Source organism: Phyllopteryx taeniolatus, unplaced genomic scaffold (genome assembly GCF_024500385.1).
Source record: "Phyllopteryx taeniolatus isolate TA_2022b unplaced genomic scaffold, UOR_Ptae_1.2 contig_24, whole genome shotgun sequence".
In the NCBI taxonomy this organism is placed as follows: Eukaryota; Metazoa; Chordata; class Actinopteri; order Syngnathiformes; family Syngnathidae; genus Phyllopteryx; species Phyllopteryx taeniolatus.
The window spans coordinates 3,743,709-3,768,502 of record NW_026903162.1 but is presented as its reverse complement, the minus strand read 5'-3'; the positions used below and the strand labels follow the sequence as shown (position 1 = coordinate 3,768,502).

Below are 24,794 nucleotides of genomic sequence, written 5' to 3'. Positions count from 1 at the left end.
GCTGCATTGAAACAGGCACTAGAGTACTTGGTGTATTTTCTGGCAGGAAAGGAGAGAAGGAGATTTGGTGGTGGAACCTCACAGTACAGGAAATCATACAAGGAAAGAGGTTAGCTAAGAAGAAGTGGGACACACAGAGGACCGAGGAGAGGAGAATGGAATGCATTGAGATGTGACGTAGGGCGAAGGTAGAGGTGGCAAAGGCCAAACAAGAGGCATATGATGACATGTATGCCAGGTTGGACACTAAAGAAGGAGATAAAGATCGACACAGGTTGGTCAAACAGAGGGATAGAGATGGAAGGATGTGTAGCAGGTTCGGGTGATTAAGGATAGAGATGGAAATGTGTTGACTGGTCCCAGCAGTCTGCTGGATAGATGGAAACAATACTTTGAGGAGTTGATGAATGAGGAAAATGAGAGAGAAGGAAGAGTAGAAGATGGAAGTGTGGTGGACCAGGAAGTGGCAATGATTAGTCAGGGGGAAGTTAGAAAGGCATTAAAGAGGATGAAAAATGGAAAGGCAGTTTGTCCTGATGACATTCCTGTGGAGGTATGGAAGCGGAAGGTATGGAGAGGTGGCTGTGGATTTGACCAGCTTGTTTAACAGAATTCTTGTGGGTGAGAAGATGCCTGAGGAATGGAGCAAAAGTGTGCTGGTGCCCATTTTTAAGAACAAGGGTGATGTGCAGAGCTGTGGGAACTATAGAGGAATAAAGTTGATGAGCCACACAATGAATTTATGGGAAAGAGGAGTGGAGGCTAGACTCAGGACAGAAGTATTTGCGAGCAACAGTATGGTTTCATGCCTAGAAAGAGTAACACAAATGCATTATTTGCCTTGACAATATTGATGGAAAAGTAAAGAGAAGGTCAGAAGGAGCTACATTGTGTCTGTGTGGATTTAGAGAAAGTCTATGACAGAGTACCCAGAGAGAAACTGTGGTACTGCATGCCGAAGTCTGAAGTGGCAGAGAAGTATGTTAGAATAATATAGGACATGTACGAGGGCAGCAGAACAGCGGTGAGGAGTGCTGGAGGTGTGACAGACAAATTTAAGGTGGAGGTGGCAGTGCATCAGGGATCAGCCCTGAGCCCCTTCCAGTTTGCAGTGGTGATGGATTGGCTGACAGATGAGGTTACACTGGAATCCCTGTGGACCGTGATGTTTGCAGATGACATTGTGATCTGCAGTGATCAGGAAGTGAAGAAACGGGTCCAAGCAGGTTGGAACGGGTGGAGCAAGGTGTCAGGTGTGTTATGTGACAGAAGAGTCTCTGCTCGGATGAAGCGCAAAGTAAAACAGTGGTAAGGTACGGTTTAAAGACAGTGGCACTGAAGAGACAACAGGAAGCAGAGCTGGAGGTGGCGGAAATGAAGATGTTGAGGTTCGCACTCGGGGTGACCAGGTTGGATAAAATTAGAAATGAGGTCATCAGAGGGACAGCCGAGGTTCGATGTTTTGGAGACAAAAGTTAGAGAGAGCAGACTTGGATGGTTTGGACACGTCCAGAGGAGAAATAGTGAGTATATTGGTAGAAGGATGATGAGGATGGAGCTGCCAGGCAAGAGCACTAGAGGAAGACCAAAAAGAAGGTTGATGGATGTCATGAGGGAAGACATGAGGGCAGTTGGTGTTCAAGAGGAGGATGCAGGAAATAGGCTGACATGGAAAAGAATGACACACTGTAGCGACCCCTAACGGGACAAGCCCAAAGGAAAAGAAGAAGAAGAAACAGAAGTAAGGTTTCCACCCAGCTGAAACCTATAGATTCTAAAATAAACCAAAATCTCAACAGTTATGTTTCGAGTTTTTTTTTTTTTCTTCCTCAAACATAACATCCCAATGCATTTCAAACGCAGTAACACACACGGACAAAAGATGGGTCACGCCATGGATGTAATCCAGAGAAGCAAACTCAGCAATATTGTTTATGCAGTGCAGTCCAATGAGGGGTGCACTAAGCAGCTGCTGCACATCGACGGGATGCTTCTTCGGGTCCAGAATCAGCGGTTCATTTGCACTCAAGAAGGGACATTTATTCACGGATAACAACGTCCAAATCTGGAGAGGGAGGATAGCTGGTTTGAAACGGGTGTAAAAGTAACCAAACCTGTCCTGACATCTCTCTCCCTAAAGATCACCACCTTCAACAGAAAGAGTGGCCCTAATGAGCTGTCTCACCCCCACCCCCTTCTCAAATTATTATTATTTTTTCTTTTTGCAGTTTACCCACCTTGCTTTAGATCATCAAACAAATGTATGGCAAATATCAGACAACGATAACCCAAGTAAACATAAAATGCAGGTTTTTTTTACATAATGTCATTTATTAAAGGGTCCCATGTTATCAGATTTTTGAAATCTTTGGTGTCCTTTTATCGGGTTTGCAAGATAATATGGGTTGAAAATAGGGTTATATGGCACGATCGACTTTTTTACACCAATTGTATTTTAAAATGATCGCTTTACAGCCAGCCATGCCTCTCACAGGTGGCGCTGGAGTGCGGTGAGATGGCTCACCTCCGATCGTGAAAATGCTTCTTAGACGATTACCTTAATTTTGTTGCAAGTTAGAAATGAGATCGGAGGTAAAAAATTGCAAAATAACGTTCATATAGCCTAAATACATTGAAAATAAATTTGAGTCATTTTTCCAATGCCGTTAATAGAACAATGAAGGGTGGAGCTTATTGAGTCTCTGGTCTTTAATTATTTAGCCCCCGGGCCTGTTTAATTCTAAGGCTTGGTACCCATCCCTAGTCATGTCACATCAACGGATTGTGGTCAAAGTGGACCATTGTCATTGCTGAAAGCAATCGAATCATTAATGGAGGGCAGTAGCAAAGGGCACAAATAATTCATTCCTAACTTGTTTGCTGGCACAACTCGGTCTAGAAACTCAAAACTCAAAGTCATTCACATTTTGACATGCTTAACGTCATTTTTATATAATGTGTATATTCTTCCTATAGTCCTATATTTAACTTTAAAAATAACAAACTTTGTGTCATTGATGAGAAATGAACATTTATGGCATGACTACTAAGAAATAATTAGGCTTGGGTGATTTGGTTCTCTCAACTTCTGTGAATTTGTGCTATATGAATAAAATTTACTGTCTTTGTCCAAAGTTTGTTATGAAATTGTCTAATTTTTTTCTCTGTTTATTTTAAAGGATTCTGAACCCACTGTAGTCAGCAGTGACATATTGTATGCAGTTGCAGGTGAGACGCTTAAGCTGACTAAAAATAGTGACGTGAATTTTGAAATTATACTTGCTTACAAACTCGAGATGTTGTCGGTCTTAAGTCCCTTTTGATTATTCCCCCCTCACTTTTTCTAGGTCTACCACCAACCTCTGCTTGTGAAAATGGAACAGAAGACCCCACGACCCATCAATGTTCAACTGAAGAGCTCAGAAAAAGCCATTACACTCAAGTGACCACAGTTTACCCCACTTTGGAAGAGAATCACAATTTACACGAGGCACAAAATCTGTCAATAGAGCCAGTAAATCATCTTAGCCCACTTACTGCAGTAGGTGATAATATGCAAATGGCATTTGAGCAACCATCACGAGGTCATGAACAAGCAGAAAAAGCAGAGGAACAGAATGTCGAGCCAACGCTGCGGAACATACAACAAGGAGAACAGATCAAATGTGGCTTGATGGAAGATAAGACCAAGTGTGAAACAGAAGGGCAAATAAACAAAAACAGAAAACAACGAAAACAGCCCTCACAAAAAGTGAAACGCCTACAAAAGACCCCGAAGGAAACACGTTTGTTACCTTCAACTGATGCTGATGGTGCATTACATGATGAAGTGAAGAATCCACCTCCCAGCCAAAATGCTTCATTACCACAAGCACTGTCGCATCCACCTGGGATATGTAGCAGCTCTGTAATGCTCCAGGATGCATTGCTCCTCGTTGAAGCAATGGATCAGTCAAAGAGTGAATCCTCACCACAAGAAAAGGCAACAGCCCAAGACCAGTGTACTCTCTCTGTTGCTACCTTACCTCCTGTGGTGGAATCTCCATTACTTACCCCAGCATTGCCATCACAGTCACCACCAACTGCCAGTATAAGTGACAAGGGTACAGAAGAGGTGTCAACAAACCAGGCACTTTTTGTCACTTATACAACCAACTCCAGCAATTCTCACTCCCACCTTAGTGTTCCTACAGTGCACCAACAAAAACACTGTGTTGGTTCTTCCGGCATTACATCGACATCATTGTTGACTGCTACAGCAGGCAAATCGCTTGAGCAGTGCGCTCCCCATCCTCCGAGTGTATTGGCAGAACCATTAGAGACAATGATGGGCCCAGACCCCGCCCCCAAGAAAATCTTTGTTTTTTCCAAATCACCATCCACTCATCCACAAGAAACAATTGCCCCGCTGTCACCAAACCAGATCTCAGCTGTTGTGTCAACAGTTGCTGCTCAAAGCAAAAATGATGTTACCTCCACAACGGCTGCTCCCCGTGTTATGTCTGACACAACAATCAGCTCAACAGAACAAAGGGCACACCCAACACCGTGCAAAAAAATAAAAATAATCATTCACAGAGCTACAGGTCTTGTGGCAAGCCAACCACAAATGTCTGAGACACTAGTTGCACCTATCAACCAGAATTCAGTGGAACCAGCTGTCACCATGTCACCGTCGCAACACCCAAACACGGGTGCTCAAGTGACTTCCGATAAAAAAGAAACCCCATTGCCAACTGAACAGATAACACCTTTGTCATCATCGCAGCACCCAAACACAGGTGCTCCAATGACTTCCGATGAAAAGGAAACCCCATTGCCAAATGAACAGATATCCCCATTGTCATACCCGCAACTGGAATGTTCGTCGCAGCAAACGAGCATTTGTGAAAGCTTAAAAGTAACTCCTGGGGAACAAGCAGGAGCATTGTCAACTGAGAGTGTACCGATAAACCGTTTTCCACTCGTCCCAGTAATCAGACTGAAAAGGCTGCCATATCCGGCATTGTCCACTGGATCATTTTTGGTTTCACAACTTTCTTCTCATGAAAGGGAATCAGAAGTTGTCCCGCCAGACAGCACCTCATCTTTGACCAACGACCAGGCATCAGAGCCAACAGTCTCTCCAGCAGAAGTGCCTCCATTATTAACCAGGAAGTGTTCCAATTCAAAAGAAACTTTAAATCCCTCTTCAAAATCAGAGAAGGCATCACCATGCTCCACTTTGGAAGAGGCACCAGCCACTGGTTTGTCACCCAGTGTGTCTGAACCAATCTTGGCGAAAACAACAATAGAATTTGACAAGGCTGAGTTGTCAGGTGTATCTGACCAAGAATGTGAAACCTGCACTCTGGATGAGGAAATAATCGACGGTGCAGAGCAGGGCTATTCGGCTACCGCTGTGCAATTAACCCCCATCACAAAGGACTTACCTGAACCTCATTTACAATCGAGCAAAACTCAGTTCATTGCGCAGTTGGCAATTTCACCTGTGATTCAAGAAGCTGAAAAGGTAATGTAGAAGTTTACTACCTTTAGGTCTAAAAAGATTTTCAATCGTTAATTTTGGCAACGTGATGAGAATTGCTGTCAAAATGCGGAGTCTGGTTGGAACGGCCACTTCATCCAGAGTACAACGCAGCGAGACTTGAAAAGTGGATCATGGGCTCAGTTTTTTTCTATCTGAAAAAAAATGGCCCTTTTGAGGAATGTTTTTGTGTGGTATCACCAATAGAAAATCTGGTCAAAGAACGACTCCAAATTGGAATAAAACAGTACAATTTCATTATTTCTCAGGATATCTCCTTGACCGTTTCAAACCCCTTCTCCGCTTGGCTGGCAAGTTTCAGTTACAAAATATCCACCAATTGCTCGTACGGGCTGAAATTCTGAGACGTCGACACGTCAAAATGACCCTGACACTTCGGACGGCATCACTTGCCCTAAAAACTCAACTTAACTAGCACAAATGGAACATTATTCGTGAGAAGAGCAGTGTGGGCAGTAGAATAGGTCATGTACTGTAATGGAGGATTTTAGAAGCGATTGAAGTGCTCGTTCCGTTTTTTTATTTGATGTTATTTATTTTTTTAACTCCACAAAAATGGCGGCCACTTGTCACGTTGCTGCTAATATACATTGAATGTTAAAAATAAGTCATGGTTGTGTAATTGATTGATTGATTGTGTTTTCCTTATGATAAAAATAATGCTGTCTTCTTGTGTTGCAGGTACTAGCAAATGAGTCTCCAGATGCCCAAAGTTCGTGCGAAGGGACCAATACCGACGGCAGGAGAAAGCTACAGAAAAAATCCGTTTTTGCTCGTCTCGGAATTCACCTCAAAAAGCACTCTCGTGCTAAAAGAGCAAAAACAAAAGCAGAGCCACTTACAGACAAAGCATGTATCCCTGAAAGTCCCAAGAAACCCAGATTAGAGAATGTTAGTACTACTGAGCAAGATTCTACCCTTGAGTCGAGTCCTGTTTCCACAAATATAGCCAGTCCCTTAAGTCCTACAGGGCAACTAACAGAAATCGATTTTCTCCAAGTAAGTCTCAGAAATCAACAGAGTACAGATATCAGTTACACTGAAAGGACGGGTACATGTGAGCCTGTTTCTGTTAGCTCCCGAAAGCCAGTTGTAAGTTTGTGTAGGCTATCTCTAAAAGATACGAGAGACAGCACCTCAATTATTGCCCCACTGCCGCACACTGAAATAAATGTCGCCCATGGAAGCTCAACAAAGAATGCATTGGAGTCTGGCAGTCGAACAATGCGAGATCCTATTGAACGCCTTCCAATAAACTCAGAAACGCCCTCTACAGCTGAAGAGTGTGCAAACAAACCATTTGAATCTACAGTCTCTCCAAAGTCAAGCTCAACTATGCGTACAACTGACATGGCAGAGACAAAATTAGCCCAGCTGAGTCGCTCTACGTCCAACCAATGTACCGATAATGCGTCCTCTGAAAAATCGCGAGATTCTAATCTGAGTCCTGGGTCAGGTTTAACTAAAGGTAAACCGTGTGTTACTCAAACAACACTCCCTGCTGTGATTGCTGGAAAGCCGAGCACAAATAGAGATGAGAATAGCCCAAACATGTTGAAAGTCATTCCAGCATATTTAAGGTCTAATACAACTAAAGATACCAACACCCCTCCAAAGCCCAAATTTCAACCTGAGAGTCGTAAAAGGTGTCTCTCTCCTAAGGAAAATGCAAGTGTTAAAAAGAGCCTTCGAGACCAGTCTGCCCAGAAAAAGACTTCTGTATCTCCTTCTCCTCCAAGGACGAAATTAGCTAGCCCCAAAAAGTCCCCATTGCCTGCCGTCGGTCAGAATGGTTCCAGTTCAATGAAAAATGCTCATTCTCAATCTCTCAGGAGTGGCAACTTCTGTAAAGAAGAGAAAAGCGCAAAAGGAGAATCCAATTCGTCATTAGGGAAAACCGCTTTTGCGAGTGCTCTGTTGCCAAAATGGGCTACAAATGATGCCAGTTCAAGTAAAACTGGAGAAAGTTCTCCTAAGAATTCGAGATTCAGCCGAAAGTGTACTGTTCAAAAAATTAATGTGAAGAGGCAAATTGCAAATACGTTATCCACAGCAGCAATATTGAACGCTGTACCAAAAAATAAACAACCTAAATTAAAGACAACTAAGCAGGTAATTAACAGTCATTCGAGGGGTGAAACGGGAACCAAATATATTTCTCCCCGTAGAGTGCGAGCCAGGGCAGCACCGCAAGTCCGACCGGCAGCTGCTGTAGGATCGCCGCAATCTCGATTGGTCATTGGTAAGCGGCTGCTTAAGAACCAGTGCAAGGAATGCGGTCGTGTTCTTAGCAGTAGTTCTGCTCTCGAAAGCCATGTCAGTCTCCATACCGGACACAGGCCATACTGTTGCACGCTCTGCAGAAAGAGCTTTCCTGACGCCAAGGGTCTTAACAGGCATGGCAGAGTGCATCACAAGGGTAGGAACCATATCTGCCAGAAGTGTGGGAAGGGTTTTGTTTATGGTTTTGGCCTCACCAAACATCTCCAGATGGTACATGGGAAAATTAAGCCCTTTGTCTGCCAGATCTGCAACAAGGCATTCTTCACAAAGAGAGATGTGGAGACCCACATACGCAGCCATACAGGGGAGAGACCATTCCACTGCCACTTGTGTGAAAAAAAGTTTGCCAGGAGTGTCGAACTCAATGCGCATCTGCGGTGGCATCGTGGGGAGAAAAGACACTGGTGCCCGTATTGTGGGAAAGGATTTTTTGACCAGAACAACTTGAAAAGACACAAGTACATCCATACAGGAGAGAAACCACATTCTTGCCCACATTGCCCGAAGCACTTTACACAGTCTGGACACCTGAAAAAACATGTTAAAAATGTACATAAAGTCCAATGAGATTTTTTAAATGTTTCTTTCACTCCAGATGTTTCTTATGACAGGTTTTCTATGAAATAAAAGTCATTCATTATTTTTTTTAAGTACTGTATTTGTGCATTGTAATTGCAGTATCTATTAAATAAGAACCGAATGAGTTGAATTCCATTTTTCGTCATTTGTTGTAGATGTTAGTGTCTGAAACATTGTCTCAGGGCTGTTAAGTGGTCCGGTGTCAATAAATTGGACTGAACGTGATGAAGTACAGCGCAGACTTACTAATCAAATCGAGCAATATTTGCTCAAGTGCAACTGGAAAGGGAGTTTCTGGTTGACAGTGCTTTAAAAGTTGGTGCTTGCTTTTAGATGTTCAGTTATTCTACAATGGGAAAAAGTTGTGCTTCGGCACCAAAATCACAGTAAGTATCAACTATTGTAGTAAAGAATGATAGCGATAGTCATAAGTCAAGAAGCCCACATGAGCAAGCATATGGCGGAGGAGGCAACGACTCCCTCGAAAAACTGGGACCCTTTATCAGGTTTTGAGGCTCCACATACAATATTCTGCATTGTAATGTGTTTTTTTTTTTTTTTATTGAACCACAAAAACATGATGCAATTGTCAAGGAAAAAAATTATTGCCACAAAAGGTGAGAAAGGATGAGTGGATGTATTTTGGGAGGCTGTTGGCATTTTAGCAACGGAGACTCCCCACGCTTTGCTTTCTTGCCACAGGTATGTATGAAATTATAATTGAGTGGTATTGTTAAACACTAATTTACATCCACTATAAAACTAATAAAAACATTCTCACTGTCTAACATGAAATCTGACTAAATTTGTCCTGTTTTTAGGTCAATTAGGATTACCAAAATGATTTCTATTTCAATTCTTTTTTTTTTTTTTTTTTTTTTTTTTTTTTTTTTTAGACAATTTTTTATTACTTCAAAGTCAGAAATGTACAGACATTTAATAAGTATTTGGTAGCCTTGCCTTTAAACCGTACGACTTGGGTCAAACATTTTTGATATCTTTCCACAAGCTTCTCATAATAGTTGGCAAGGATTTTGGCCCATTCCTCCTGACACAACCGGTGTAAAACTTGAGCCAAGTTTGTAGGCCGTCATGCTCACACGCCTTTTTAGGTCCGCCCAATGCCCCACTGACACTGAGTTCACTTCTGCGAAGGTTAAAAATGCAGAGGACAAATTTAATCAACAGGCATATGTTGAAGACAATGACGATTGCTTTATTTGAAATACAACAATACAATTATGATTTTATTAATATACAATGCCCATGATGCGTGTATGTAAACTTCACTCCCATCACTCTGTCGCAGTGATACATTACACAACACCATAATTCTGTCGTCATTCGTGATTTTTTTTTAATTTACAGTCTTTGCATCATCCTCAACGAATTCCCCGTCATTGTGTGTTCAGGAACACACACACACTTTTACAGCTTGCCGTTTCTTTCATGGTTCACTGATCACTTCTATTTTCACCAGCACACTTGTGTCTCTTAACATGATCCTTACGAGAGAATATTTTATCACACACGCTGCAACTGAATGGTTTTTCTCCAGTGTGTGTTCTTGTGTGTGTTCTTAAGCTTCCGCTTACAGAGAATCTTTGACCACAAACTAAACAGGCAAAAGGTTTCTCTCCAGTATGCGTTCTTGTGTGTGCTCTTAAATGTCCCTTGAGAGTAAAGCTCCTCCCACAAACTGAGCAGACAAAAGGTTTCTCCCCAGTGTGTGTTCTTGTGTGTATTCTTAAATCTCCCTTCTGAGTGAATCTTTTATCACATACAGAGCAGGCAAAAGGTTTTTCCCCAGTGTGTTTTCTTGTGTGAATTATTAAACTATATTTCACAGAGAATTTTTGACCGCAGACTAAGCAGGCAAAAGGTTTCTCCCCAGTGTGTGTTCTTTTGTGTGTCGTTAAATGTGTCTTAACAGAGAATCTTTGATCGCAAATTGTGCATGCAAAAGGTTTCTCTCCAGTGTGTGTTCTGTTGTGCATTATTAAACGTTCCTTGACAGAGAATCTTTTAGCGCAAACTGAGCAGGCGAAAGCTTTTTCCCCAGTGTGTGTTCTTGTGTGCACTTTCAACCCCCACTTTGAACTAAAGGTTTTACCGCACCGCGAGCATTTTACATGTTTGTTGTCAGTGTGACATGTCAATTCACCTTTAGAGTACTCTCCGTCATGGGCATTATCGTCATCATCATGAGATTGTGATGATGTGTCGTCACTATCTGATAGTGGCGCAAAGAGGCCGCCTGCTTGTGCTGCTCCACAGTGGTCTCCATCATCTTCTGCTGCCATGCGTTGACGTGAGCTGCTGCTTGGAGGCTCTGTCCCTCTGTTCTCCTCGTGCTGTTGACCTTTGTCTTCATCTTGTTCACCCTTCAAATGGTCAAAGGTCAACGGGAACTCGGTGAGCTCACCCTCCTCTTCGTCTTTAACGTGAAAGGACACTGGCTCCTCTTCCTCTTTAATGTGAGGAGGTCCTTGTTGCTCAGGATGAAAATATTTTTCACTGACGTCTGCAGGACACAAGAAGCCAAACACAGATGGTTTGATAAAGTCTTGTCTCATGTAGCGACTTGGATGTTGTGTATTTCTAAAGGGGGGGGGGGGGGGGGGGGTTATGTTACAGGAAGTGCTATGCTAAGTGCATGAAGGTTGCTAGCGTAACAGCGTTTTTTATTTTTATATTTTTTGCCCCGTGTTTTGCAAGGGCAGGAGCATTTTTACTTTTTTGATTTGTACTTTGTATTTTTTTTTTACTATTAAAACGTTACTTTTAACTTGGACTCTTTTTTTTTTTTTTTATGATTTCCAAATTATGGCTGGTTAGCACATCTGCCTCACAGTTCCGCATATTCTGCAATAAAACCTTGCACACAGTAAATGAAAAGTCATAATCAAGTCGAAGCACTGATCCAAATGCTGTACTTAAACATGTTCTTCTTTCTTTGCCAAGGTTGGAATCCGAGTCAGAAATCAAATTAGTGTTCGAGTTAGCAAGCGACAGAATACACGTCACTGTCTGCGTTTTCTCAGATGACATGGAGAATTTTCAGAAGACCACTTCCAACTTCCGCGTTTGTAAACTACTTCTAAAACGGCCGATCGTAACAAGTGAACAAACCTGCTCCGTATGACCCAAACTGAGGCTGCTCGAAAACAGCGTCCAGTGGTTGACGCGGGCGCTCGTTCTCCTCTTCTGTCCGACAAATGTCCTCCTCGCACTCTTCTTCTTTCACACTCTTTGCACACATTTTCACGCGATCGTCGCCACACTTTCCACGCAGGCTTCGCGACGTGTCCATTCCAAACGCGTCTATTTGTTAGCAGCTAGCAAGCGAAGCCGAGCTAGTCGGAACTCGCTCGAGAAAGCTTCAAGGTGCACCGGGACGAGTTCAAAGATTTATTGAAGAGCTTTCGGTTCAGTCGTGATGGACGTGCTGTCGAGGCTCCAGTGAGTTCAGGACTAATTCGGGAAGAATTATTTAATAAAGCCAGGTGAGTTGTTACGTAAAAAACGTATGCGGAAGTAGACCTGAAAGCGAAGTCGTACGGCAACTCCACTTGGACAAAATATGCGTATTTTAATTCCGGGGCCGCATTCAGCACATTTTTCTTCTCAAGTGGGCCGGACCAGTAGATTCGTGGCCTAATAGCTATAAATATCGACAATTGCAAATGTTTCCAATTTTGTTGCAAACAATTAGAAGTACATTTGTAAAATATTCACATTTATCTTGTTGCAAATCTTGCTTCAAATATGAGCAATCAGAGATGTCTTCACAAAAATAAGTGCAATATCAATCAAACTATGAATCAGTGTACTCAATTACACGTGTAACTAACAGATGACAGTGGATTTATACACTCTATGCACATTTTATAAAACAACTTGCTGCGATCGAGAAAATCATTTCAAATTTGTTATTTTCCGCATCCATCTGGAGAAACACAACTGACTCATCGCACCATGCAAAGCAAAGTTGGAGCTTTTCAGGATGACGGTGCAGTTGTCACCTTGCCTTGTAAATACATCCATAAAAATACAAGTTGAAAAGCCTAACCGTATTCTTCATAGTGCAACCTTTTGTATGAAGTAAAGCTTACTTGGTATCTTTTAGCCTTCACAAATGCATCAATGTCAGGCGTCAAAATCCTGAACAAAAAGTCAATTTCAGAATGTCGCTTAAGTGGTACGTGGACATTATAATGGTGGTCAGTGCGACCTTCAGTGGACAAAATTAGCAACAAGTTGCTTTTAAAACAATAACAGTAAAAAAAATAAATAAATCGGAATTAACTGCCTACCCATCAGACACTACAACGTGATTTTTTTTTCTTTTACTTTTGGCCACAATTTTGACGTAATAACGTGCAAGCAAAATGCTTATTTGTGGCCACAAATTATAATTATTTTACCTTGAACTAGGTATAACATGGGCACAAAACAGGAATTTGTGACCATGAAGCATATACGGCCATTCCCAAGTTGAAATCCTCTGAGGCCCACCAAAACCTTAACTCGTAACTTTGATCCGCACATGAAATTAGGATCAATAATTCCCAAATACTGTTAGGTCTTCACAACCAGGTTGCATAAATATGTGCAACGCAGTGACTGGCTTTGTTTAATGCATTAAAATAGCCAGCAAGCAAGCTAACATAATGCAGGCAACAATATCCGTGTTATCATCAGGGCTCTGATTTGTCGGAATGTTTCTAACTCTCCATTTGAAAGGATTGAACCTGAAAGTCAGACGTCTCCTTGACGGTGGGCCTTTCACAATAATCGCACGCTCCATCCATTTTCTTCGGCGTATCCGGGGGTCAGTGTGGATGAGAAAATCCCAAATAAATTGTGACGTTTACTGCCAATTCTTGTTTTTAAACGTCTTTGAAGACCACCAAAAGACTCACATTCATGTGACATTCCGGCCCATCATGTTGAGTGTATGTAAACGTCTGTAATCATTCAAGTATTACCGCCTGCCATGGATAACAGTACACAGCACTGCAGTTCTTATTAGCTTTGATGAATTTATTGATTTAACGTCTTTACGTTATTAAACTCACCCTTCTTTTTTTCAGGATCAGCTGTACGCTTTACAGCAGGTCCGTTTTTTTTTCAATCTGCTTAAAGCTTCATTCAACACTGCTAATCTCAACAACACACTTGTGTCTCTTAACATGATGCTTACTCGAGAATCTTCTGTCACACACACTGCAACTGAATGGTTTCTCACCTGTGTGTGTTCTTGCGTGTCTTGTTAAATTTGCCTTCATAGAAAATCTTTGCCCACAAACTGGGCAGGCAAAAGGTTTCTCCCCAGTGTGTGTTCTTACGTGTGTTGTTAAATTTGTCTTCGTTGCAAATCTTTGACCACAAATTGAGCATGCAAAAGCCTTCTCTCTCGAGTGCGTTACTGTGTGTGTTACTAAATCTCCTTTCAAAGTGAAACTTTGACCACAAACTGAGCAGGCAAAAGGTTTTTCTCCAGTGTGCATTTGTGTGTGTGTGACTAAAGTTGTCTTTGCACTAAATCTTTCATTACAAACTAAGCAAGCAAAAGGTTTCTCTCCAGTATGTGTTCTTGTGTGTCTCATCAAATCTGTCTTTAAAATGAATCGTTTCTCACAAACTGAACACACAAAAGGTTTCTCTCCAGTGTGCCTTCTTACATGCGTTGTTAAATTTTTCTTCAAAGTGAATCTTTTCTCACAAAATGAGCATGCAAAAGGCTTCTCTCCAGTGTGTGTTCTTGTATGCGATGTTAAGTTTTTCTTCAAAGCAAATTTTTTCTCGCAAACTGCGCAGGCAAAAGGTTTCTCCCCGGTGTGTGTTCTTGCATGTTTCCTTAAGTTTCCCATTTGAGAGAATCGTTGATCGCAAACAGAGCAGGCAAATGGTTTCTCCCCAGTGTGTGTTCTTGTGTGGGTTTTTAAATCTCTCTTCAATTTGAATCGTTTCCCGCAAACCGCACAGGGAAAAGGTTTCTCTCCAGTATGGATTCTCATGTGTAATCTCAAACCGCCCTTTGAACGAAATGTTTTTCCACAAAGAGAACATTCCCATCGTGTATTATCAGTGTGACATGTCATATCACCTTTAGGGTATTCATCATCATCATCGTCATCATCATGATCATGAGAGTGTGACGTTATGTCGTCACTATCTGATAGCGGAGCTAAGAGGCGGTCTGATTGGGATCCGCCATCACCTTCTGTTGTCATGTGTTGACTTGAGCTGCTGCTTGGAGGCTCCGCCCCTCTGTTGGCTTCACTTTGACCTTTGTCTTCATCGTCTTCACTCTTAAAAGGAACAAAGGTCAATGGAAACTTGATGAGGTTATGCTCCTCTTCCTCCTTAATGTAGAGGGTCTCTCCGTCCTCCTCTTCCTCTTTAAGGTGAAGGGGATCTGGCTGTACTTCCACTACAACGTAAGGGGGCTCCTCCTCCTCTTCCTCCTTTATGTGCGTTGACTCTGGTTGCTGTTGCTCAGGATGAAGATCATCACAGACGTCTGCAGGACACAAGAAGACAAACACACATTTGGTTTGGTCAAGTCAAATCTCATGCTGGGATGTTGAGAATTCTTTTTTTTTATACAGTGGGTATGGAAAGTATTCAGACCCCCTTAAATTTTTCACTTTTTTATATTGCAGCCATTTGCTAAAATCACTTAAGTTAATTTTTTTCCCACATTAATGTACACACAGCTCCCCATATTGACAGAAAAAAACTGAATTGTTGACATTTTTGCACATTTATTCAAAAAAGAAAAACTGAAATATATTGAGTAGATGTTTATGCTTATTCTTCTGTTTCACTTTGTTTTGTTTTTCATGTTTTAAGTGGGAAATATAGATAATAATCTATCCATCCATTTCCCCACATTTCATCAATGCGCCGTATGAAAGGTTTCACAGAGGAGGGATGTTCTTGTTTCGGTGGCATGTATATTGGGCTGGCATCAGCATGGAAACGACGTCGATGCCATTCTTTCGGAGGCCGGACCCAAGTGGAAGTAGACAAAGGGGAAAGAGGAGAGCTCAAGAATGGAGCCTTGGGGCACTCCAGACAAACAGTGGCGGACTCAGCAGCAAGAAGGAGACAAAAACTTCTGTCTGCCCGTTCAACAAGACAAAAAGACAAGACAAAATAATCTGCCTGTCCACACTGTCAAAGGCTGCAGGTCAGTCCAACATGCCCAATGAGTCTGCGGCTAAAAGACATAATTGAAAACTCACTTCCTGCACTTGTGTACAAACAGATTTCCCTGTGCATGGTCGCCACGACGCCTCCACGTCCGGTCATCCTCTGAGCATTGAGAAACGTGCATTCGGGTGAGCAAAGCTCAGCAAAAGCAGTGAAAAGTGAAGGTGAGCCATTTATATTAAAAAAAAAAAAAAGGTTGCATGCTGCGCCTTTAGCAAAGCATTTGAACTGCTTTCACAGAAAATAGAATTTTCAAAGGGTTAGTCCCACGCAGTTTCACGTTGCTATAAAGGTCTCTCAGTCAAATTATGCAAAATATGTGGCAGGGATAAATGAATTTGTTCTTTTGGAGGATCTAAATTGAAACTGGCGGAAAGCGTCATCAGACAGCTTATGCAATGCATTTGTAACTTCTTTCAAGGTCACACAATTAATAATGCAATTAATCTTGGCAAATGATCAGTTAGTGAACAAGTGAAAGTAAAAAAGTCAACAAACCTGCTGCGGGGAGCACAAGTGGAGGCCGCGGTCGCTCGTTCTCGTCTTCTATTCCACACATGTCCACCGCGCACTCTTCTTCTTTCACGCCGTTTGCGCACATTTTCACACGGCATCCGCCAGACTTTGCACTCACGCCCGATCTCCGCTCAGCGACGTGATCTGCCCGTTAGCGGCTGGCGAGCGAAGATCCCACTTAAGGATGTTTTAGTGGCGCAAAAAGGAGTCACGGGCGTGCTGTGTCCACAGCAGCACAAACGCACCGAAGTCAAGCGAGTCACACGTTTTGGTTTCCGGTTCCCGTTACCGTAACATCCGGCCACGGTAAGCCACCCCCGAGGCATTACTGCCATCTAGTGACAGCACACACACACACACACACACACACACACACACACATAAAAGATGGAGAACTGGCACACTTAACGTCTTGTTAAAACTGATTAGTAAAGTTGTCTTCGATTGAAATGAATTATTAATATTTTGGTCTTCAGTCACGCATCCAAGAAACATTTCCAAAAGCTTAATCTATCATGATTTCATTAAAAAAACAAAAAACACAAAAAAAAACACCTTGGTTTTGTCATACTCGTGTCCAGAAAAAGCCCCTCGGACAGTTACTTCTGTTTGACCCAGTTGTGTATCCTTTGTCCATATTTGGCTAAGACCGCCCCCTTTCCTCTGATTGGTTGTCTCCATGTACAAGACCCACTCGTGAGAGCACGTGTTTGTTGACAGCCCAGATCCAGATCTTCGCTAGTGACGTAGATAAGCTCGAGGAATTACAATGACCTGATTTCAGGCCTCTCAACAAAAAAAACGTCTAGAACTCAGGAATGCTCTCCAGTGTGTGTTTTTGTGTGAGCTATTAAATTTGTCTTAAAACAAATTGTTTACCGCAAACAGTGCACGCAAAAGGTTTCTCTCCAGTGTGTGTTCTTGAGTGTGTTGTTAAATTTGCCTTCGAAGTGAAACTTTGACCACAAACTGAGGAGGCAAAAAGTTTCACTCCAGTGTGTGGCATCGTGTGCCTTGTTAAATTTGTTTTTAGAGAAGCTTTTATCACAAACTGAACAGGTCAAAGGTGTGTCCCCAGTGTGGGTTCTTGTGTGTCTTGTTAAATGTGCCTTTTCGGATCATCTTTGACCATAAACTGAGCAGGCAAAAGGTTTCTCCCCGGTGTGGTTTCTTGTGTGCGTCGTTAAATTTGCTTTTATTGAGAATCTTTTACCACAAACTGAGCAGGCTTCTTTCCAGTGTGTGTGTCATGTGTCTTTTTAAACCCCACTTTAAAGTAAATATTTTCCCACACTGGGAACATTTCCAATGTTTGTTAGTGTGACATGTCATAACACCTTCAGCGTGTTCATCATCACATCGTGATCGTCATCATCGTGAGGCGAGTGTGACGTTTTGTTGTTACTATCTGATGGTGGAGCGAGGACATGTGTCGACATGAGCGGCTGCTTGGAAGCTCCACCCCTCTGTCCTTTCTTATCTGTCAAGTACAAAGAAGTCTCGCTCTTTCATTGATTTGTTAATCGCCCTCAGAAGGCTCCAGTGAGATCCGTGCCGTCAATATATTTCATCTTAAAGCCACAGTGACGCAGACGTGTAAAAACTACTCACACTCTGTACCTAACTACAAGTACAGATACTAAGACTGGTAACAGTAGAAGTACTGATTCAAATTCAGTTTTTAGTAAGAATGAAAAATGTCGACGCTTCAGTACCTTCAGTACAAATATAAACGGATCCCACCGAATTCGCACCGTTCCATTTCCTGTTCCGTTCACAACATCCGGTCGTGGGACTCCGTGACGAAAAGTGGGATTTGAAAGTACACATGAGAACGCAGACTGCAGAGAAACCGTTTGCTTGTTTAGTCGGTGTCAATTCCAATAGTTATATCCAAATATTAAATGTTACACCTAAATGCTACATTTATATTTAAATGTTAAACACTTGTCACCAGTGTGTATCATTAGGTGTGTGGTTAAATTCGTCTTTTCAGCGAATTTTTGTGTGTGTTCCTGTGTGCATTGTTAAATCTCCCTTCTGCATAAATCTTTTAACACAAACAAATCATATCATTTCATAATGCGATACGCCGTGGACAGGTACAAAATCAAAAAGTAATTTTTACAGTCAATTATTTATAATGCACGTTTTGATAAAAAAAAAAAACAACAGGAAAAACGGCACTCAAATGACTTTCACTGTTTTTTAACTTGTGTCGTGCTTATAATGAGATGCAAATGATTATGATGATGATGAGATGAGATGCATTATGAGCACTGCAAATAAAACCTCATGAGACATTTTTTCAAAACAACGTGATCCTGTTTTTCCGTCTTGAGTGAAGAGTCAACTATGTAGGCCGCAATATAAAACTCCCCAAATAGCGACATCGGGATAGGATCTGAGTCAATGTTTGCCAACAATAACTGCTTGCAATCATGGACTCATTCTCTTGTTTCTCACAAAGTGAGCAAGCAAAAGGTTTCTCTCCAGTGTGTGTTCTCATGTGCTTTTAACTGTCCGCTTACAGAGAATGAGAGGTCACAAAATGTGCAGGCAAAAGGTTTCTCTCCTTAATGTGTTATCATGTGTTTTTTAATGTTCCTTTTGAGAAAGGTTTTTATCACAAAATGAGCAGTGAAAGAGTTTCTCACCAATGTGTTTTGTTGTGTTTCTTGTTAATTTTTAGTTTTTAGAGAATCTTTTATCACAAAATGGGCAGGCAAGTGTTTTCTTTCCAGTGTGTGTTTTGTATGCGTTTTCAACGATGTCTTGTTTTTCATTGTTTTGTCACAATAGTTCACACATTTGTTGTCATTGTGACAGGTCACGTGAATGCAGCCCTATGGGGAGCACAAGCCAGTGCAAACTGTAGGCCGGTCCCAAGCCCGGATAAATGCAGAGGGTTGCGTCAGGAAGGGCATCCGGCTTAAAACCTTGCCAAACAAATATGAGCGTTCATCCAAAGAATTCCATACCGGATCGGTCGTGGCCCGGGTTAACAACGTCCGCCACCGGCGCCGTCAACCTGCAGGGCGCTGTTGGAAATTCAGCTACTGTGGGTCGAAGTCAAAGAAGAAGAAGAAGAAGAGGTGGAAAGCGGGTTCTTCGGCAGAAAGAGAAGAGGAAAACACAGAGCCTAGAACTGAATGTGGGGACTTTGAATGTTGGGACTATGACAGGAAAATCTCGGGAGTTGGTTGACATGATGATTAGGAGAAAGGTTGATATATTGTGTGTCCAGGAGACCAGGTGGAAAGGCAGTAAGGCTAGAAGTTTAGGGGGAGGGTTTAAATTATTTTACCATGGTGTAGATGGGAAGAGAAATGGAGTCGGGGTTATTTTAAAAGAAGAGTTGGCTAAGAATGTCTTGGAGGTGAAAAGAGTATCAGATCGAGTGATGAGGCTGAAATTTGAAATTGAGGGTGTTATGTGTAATGTGATTAGTGGCTATGCCCCACAGGTAGGATGTGACCTAGAGGTGAAAGAGAAATTCTGGAAGGAGCTAGATGATGTAGTTCTGAGCATCCCAGACAGAGAGAGAGTCGTAATTGGTGCAGATTGTAATGGACATGTTGGTGAAGGTAATAAGGGTGATGAAGAAGTGATGGGTAAGTACGGTATCCAGGAAAGGAACTTGGAGGGACAGATGGATGAGAAAATGCAAAAATGCAAAAATGCAAAGGCAGTTGGTCCTGATGGCATTCCTGAGGAGGTATGGAAGCATCTAGGAGAGGTGGCTGTGGAGTTTTTGACCAGCTTGTGCAATAGAATTCTAGCGCGTGAGAAGATGCCTGAGGAATGGAGCAAAAGTGTGTGGGTGCCCATTTTTAAGAACAAGGGTGATGTGCAGAGCTGTGGGAACTATAGAGGAATAAAGTTGATGAGCCACACAATTAAGTTATGGGAAAGAGTAGTGGAGGCTAGACTCAGGACAGAAGTGAGTATTTGCGAGCAACAGTATGGTTTCATGCCTAGAAAGAGTACCACAGATGCATTATTTGCCTTGACGATGTTGATGGAAAAGTACAGAGAAGGTCAGAAGGAGCTACATTGTGTCTTTGTAGATCTAGAGAAAGCCTATGACAGAGTACCCAGAGAGGAACTGTGGTACTGCATGCGGAAGTCTGGAGTGGCAGAGAAGCATGTTAGAATAATACAGGACATGTACGAGGGCAGTAGAACAGCGGTGAGGTGTGCTGTAGGTGTGATAGACGAATTGAAGGTGGAGGTGGGACTGCATCAGGGATCAGCCCTGAGCCCCTTCCTTTTTGCAGTGGTGATGGTTAGGCTGACAGATGAGGTTAGACTGGAATCCCCGTGGACCATGATGTTTGCAGATGACATTGTGATCTGCAGTGAAAGCAGGGAGCAGGTGGAGGAACAGTGAGAAAGGTGGAGGCATGCACTGAAAAGGAGAGGAATGAAGATTAGCCAAAGTAAAACAGAATATATGTGCATGAATGAGAGGGGTGGTGGGGGAAGAGTGAGGCTACAGGGAGAAGAGATAGCAAGGGTGGAGGACTTGAAATACTTGGGGTCAACCGTCCAGAGCAATGGTGAGTGTGGGCAGGAAGTGAAGAAACGGGTCCAAGCAGGTTGGAACGGGTGAACGAAGGTGTCAGGTGTGTTATGTGACAGAAGAGTCTCTGCTAGGATGAAGGGGAAAGTGTATAAAACAGTGGTGAGGCCAGCCATGATGCACGGATTAGAGACAGTGGCACTGAAGAGACAACAGGAAGCAGAGCTGGAGGTGGCGGAAATGAAGATGTTGAGGTTCGCTCTCGGAGTGACCAGGTTGGATAAAATTAGAAATGAGCTCATCAGAGGGACAGCCAAGATCCAATGTTTTGGAGACAAAGTTAGAGAGAGCAGACTTGGATGGTTTGGACACGTCCAGAGGAGAAATAGTGAGTATATTGGTGGAAGGATGATGAGAATGGAGCTGCCAGGCAAGAGAGCTAGAGGAAGACCAAAGAGAAGGTTGATGGATGTCGTGAGGGAAGACATGAGGGCAGCTGGTGTTCGAGAGGAGGATGGAGGAGATAGGCTTACATGGAAAAGGATGACGCGCTGTGGTGACCCCTAAAGGGACAAGCCCAAAGGAAAAGAAGAAGAAGAAGTGACAGGTCACCTGACCTTGGGAGTTTTGTCATTACCATCATCAGTGTAAGCACATTGTGATGTTACTCTGTCACTATCTGAGTATGGTGCTAAGAGACTGCCTGTTTGTGGTCATGAAGTCCTTTGGACGTCTCGTGCTGGACCACCTCAAGAGCGTCACAGCCCCCCTGCTGGACCCCTGCAGTTTGCCTACCGATGCGGATGATGCAGTCAACATGGGACTGCACTTCATCCTACAACACCTCGACCGTGCAGGGACCTACGCGAGGATCCTGTTCGTGGACTTCAGCTCAGCGTTCAACACCATCATCCCTGAACTCCTTTCATCCAAGCTTCTCCATCTCAGCATCTCACCTGCCATCTGCCAGTGGATTGACAGCTTCCTGACGGGCAGGACACAGCAGGTGAGGCTGGGGGAGGCCACCTCATCCACACGCAGCATCAGCACTGGGGCGCCCCAAGGTTGTGTCCTCTCTCCGCTGCTCTTCTCTTTCTACACAAACGACTGCACCTCAACACACCCGGCTGTCAAACTCCTCAAGTTTGCAGATGACACCACTGTCATCGGCCTCATCAAGGACGGTGACGAGTCTGCATATCGACAGGAAGTGGAGCGGCTGGGGCTGCGGTGCGACCCTCCACATCCCGGTCACGCTCAGGTAGGCGCTACCGATCAATGCAAACTAGAACTAGCAGACATTCCAACAGCTTCTTCCCTCTTGCAATCAACTTCTTGAACACCTAACTTACAATTTCATTGCAACATGCTGGCAATTTTTTGTCTTTTTGTCTTGAGTTTGTTGTCTGTCGGGCCAATCATATATTACTTGTGCACTCGCTGTAGTAGTCTTGCCACGCTGCACTATTTGCATATCTGCTGTTGACCAATACTGGCCACTCATGCCAGGGTAGCATCTGCTCCATTTGCACACTGACTGAGGAGTATCTGCAACATTTGCACAATCAACATGGTCCCAGATTATCGCGCTACTTGCTTGAAGTCTCGGCGCCCTTTGCACAATGGTCATTGCATCGGAATATTGCAATATTAGTCATTCGAACTGCTCTAAGTGCTAGAGGACTCCATCTTTTTGCACAATTGTCAAAAAAAATAATAATGTACCGGCATTACCAGATAACTCGCAACCCTTTACTGCTCAGTAACTGTTTTTTTTTTTTCAATGTCTTTATGTCTCATAAGTATTCTCTGTGAATTGACTGTCTGTTGTCGTACTCGAGCGGCTCCAACTACCGGACACAAATTCCTTGTGTGTTTTTTGGACATACTTGGCAAATAAAGATGATTCTGATTCTGATAATAGCTAAATGCTGCTTCATTGACTAATGAATAATTCATGCTGCACTATTTGACCTGAGTCTGTAGATGCCAGACCCCTACTGGGTTTATATTCCATTAGCATTTCTTTCATGTATTCAGGACCGAAACCATTTAGTGATTCATAGGCCAGCAGCAGAACTTTAAAATCTATTCTAAAGCTGACTGGAAGCCAGTGGAGAGACTTTAGAATTGGAGTAATATGCTGTGACCTCTTTGTTCTGGTCAGAACCCGAGCCGCAGCATTCTGAATGAGCTGCAGCTGTTTAATGCTCTTTTGGGGGAGTCCAGTCAGAAGACCATTACAATAGTCAATTCTACTGCTCTGCTCAACGGTCAACACAGCCCTGATCCAGTCCTGATCATCCCGTCCTCACATTCCTTCACGGGCCTACTCTGCATACGTCTTAAGTCCATCCATCATCTCCCTGACCTACCCCATGACTCTTCCTTCTTGACACCCCTAGTCCCCGCCTTACATTGAAGTGAACCTAATTGTCTACACATCAGGTGCGTTAGGAAGAACGCCATCTGACACTGTTTTGACGAGGCATAATAAACCCCGAGCAGTGTAAGACGGATCCCTGGTCCCCATCCGATTTCACGCACCCTTCCCTCATCTGGATGCGTACGGACAATCCTCAAACATATATTAATGACTGTATAACCTCCCTGTATGCTATTAGGTAATCATTTTCAAGATGGATAAGAAAAACAGAACGAAAGACAACAGAAAGGAAGAAACATGATTGTTAATGTTAACTTGTGTTATGAACATTGTGTATCGCCTTATTGTGAGAGTCGAGCAAGATACCTCTGTTATGATTATTGTGTTTGAATGTTCTACCTTACTCTGCTTTCTTCATTGTGTTCTCACGAGTCCACTTATTTCAGTTGTCGTGTAAGCTAATGCCATAGCTGCTAGGGTCTCACACAGCTAGCTAAGTACCCTTGACATGAATGAGATGCTACATTGCGAAAGCAATCACACATGTTCATGGATACATGCAAAGATTATGGTTGAGCCCATGCGGTGATATCCTTTACACATTGATGTCGGTTTTTGATGCAGTGCCGACTGAGGGACCGAAGGTCACGGGCATTCAATGTCGGTTTTCGGCCTTGTCGCTTCCATGCAGTGATTTCTCCAGATTCTCCGAACCTTTTGATGATATTAGGGAACGTAGATGATGAAATCCCTTAAATTCCTTGCAATTGTACGTTGAGGAACATTGTCCTTAATCTGTTGGACTATTTTCTCACGCACTTGTTCGCAAAGAGGTGAACCTCTTATAGAGGTCAAACATGATTTGCAAACCATTGTATTCTGTTGTTATTTATGTTAAACACAACGTCCCAACTTCATTGGAATTAGGGTTGTGTTATCATAAAAATGTTGAGACACAATTATATACCAAAAGTTTGGGTAACACACTTTGCCGTGACACAATTAGAAACGCATGCCATCTTGTGAAATCTTGATTCAAGCCAATCAGGACCAAGGGGTGGACTCAAAACAAGATGGGCGAGTCCCAGAGAAAAGTATTTCAGGAGATGTTCCCATTGTACTCATTCAGTTCGTTTCCTCCAAATTGACCGAAGTTTGTCCAAAGCTTTGAATCAACATGCAGCGATCAGCTCCAGATTTTGTCTTTTGGTTTTCATTTGACCATTCAAGTCTTTGTCTAATTTTGCTTCCCGAAAATTTGGAAGAGTTTAAATTCAAATCCAGTCCGTCATATGCCCACCATCTGCTGGAAAGAGCCAGAAAGAAGTCCGCAGCCGCTCAAGCATTTTCTATTCAGGCTCCAGTACTCTGGACTGCCCAACCCGCGCCTAGTCGAGCTGCTACCTCAGTAGAAATGTTTTAATCTTGACTAAAGACTTGTTTTTAGTTTTAGTTTATAGTTAAAGTTAGGGTTGGGCATCGAGAATCGAGAACAGATTGGAACCGGGACTAAACATTCCGGTTATCCCTGAACCGTTCAAATCTCAAAATTTCGGTTCCCAGTTTTTGATGCCTACAGTCCGCTGACCCCGAAGAAGAAAGTGGCGAAAACCAACGAAGAAGAATGCGCACGAAGAAGTGAAACAAATCTAATTGCCTATTTTGGGATATACATTTTTGTCCATATCGCACAGCACTTGTTTTTTTTTTTCTTTTTACAAATCCAATTTTTG

At 42.8% G+C, this 24,794-nt stretch overlaps 2 protein-coding genes across 3 annotated transcripts in view; one reads left to right on the top strand and one right to left on the bottom strand.

Annotated features, from left to right (window-relative positions):
• The window catches only part of LOC133473329 (mucin-2), a 23,353-nt gene extending 14,813 nt beyond the window's left edge, over positions 1-8,540 (top strand). For both annotated transcript variants that reach the window (XM_061764981.1, XM_061764980.1), the window contains 3 exons: positions 3,180-3,228; positions 3,348-5,512; positions 6,230-8,540. In XM_061764981.1, the coding sequence (XP_061620965.1) occupies positions 3,180-3,228; positions 3,348-5,512; positions 6,230-8,398 (4,383 nt within the window). In that variant the 3' untranslated portion in view covers positions 8,399-8,540. The remainder of the gene's footprint in view (positions 1-3,179; positions 3,229-3,347; positions 5,513-6,229) is intronic.
• Positions 8,541-9,601: 1,061 nt separating this feature from the next.
• On the bottom strand, positions 9,602-16,459 carry LOC133473334 (oocyte zinc finger protein XlCOF22-like). Its single transcript, XM_061764995.1, has 3 exons — positions 16,133-16,459; positions 14,523-14,939; positions 9,602-10,934 (listed from the first exon to the last, which is right to left on the bottom strand). The coding sequence occupies exons 1-3, from the start codon at positions 16,233-16,235 to the stop codon at positions 9,865-9,867; spliced, it is 1,590 nt and encodes a 529-aa protein (XP_061620979.1). The 5' UTR covers positions 16,236-16,459; the 3' UTR covers positions 9,602-9,864.
• Between the last annotated feature and the right edge of the window lie 8,335 nt (positions 16,460-24,794).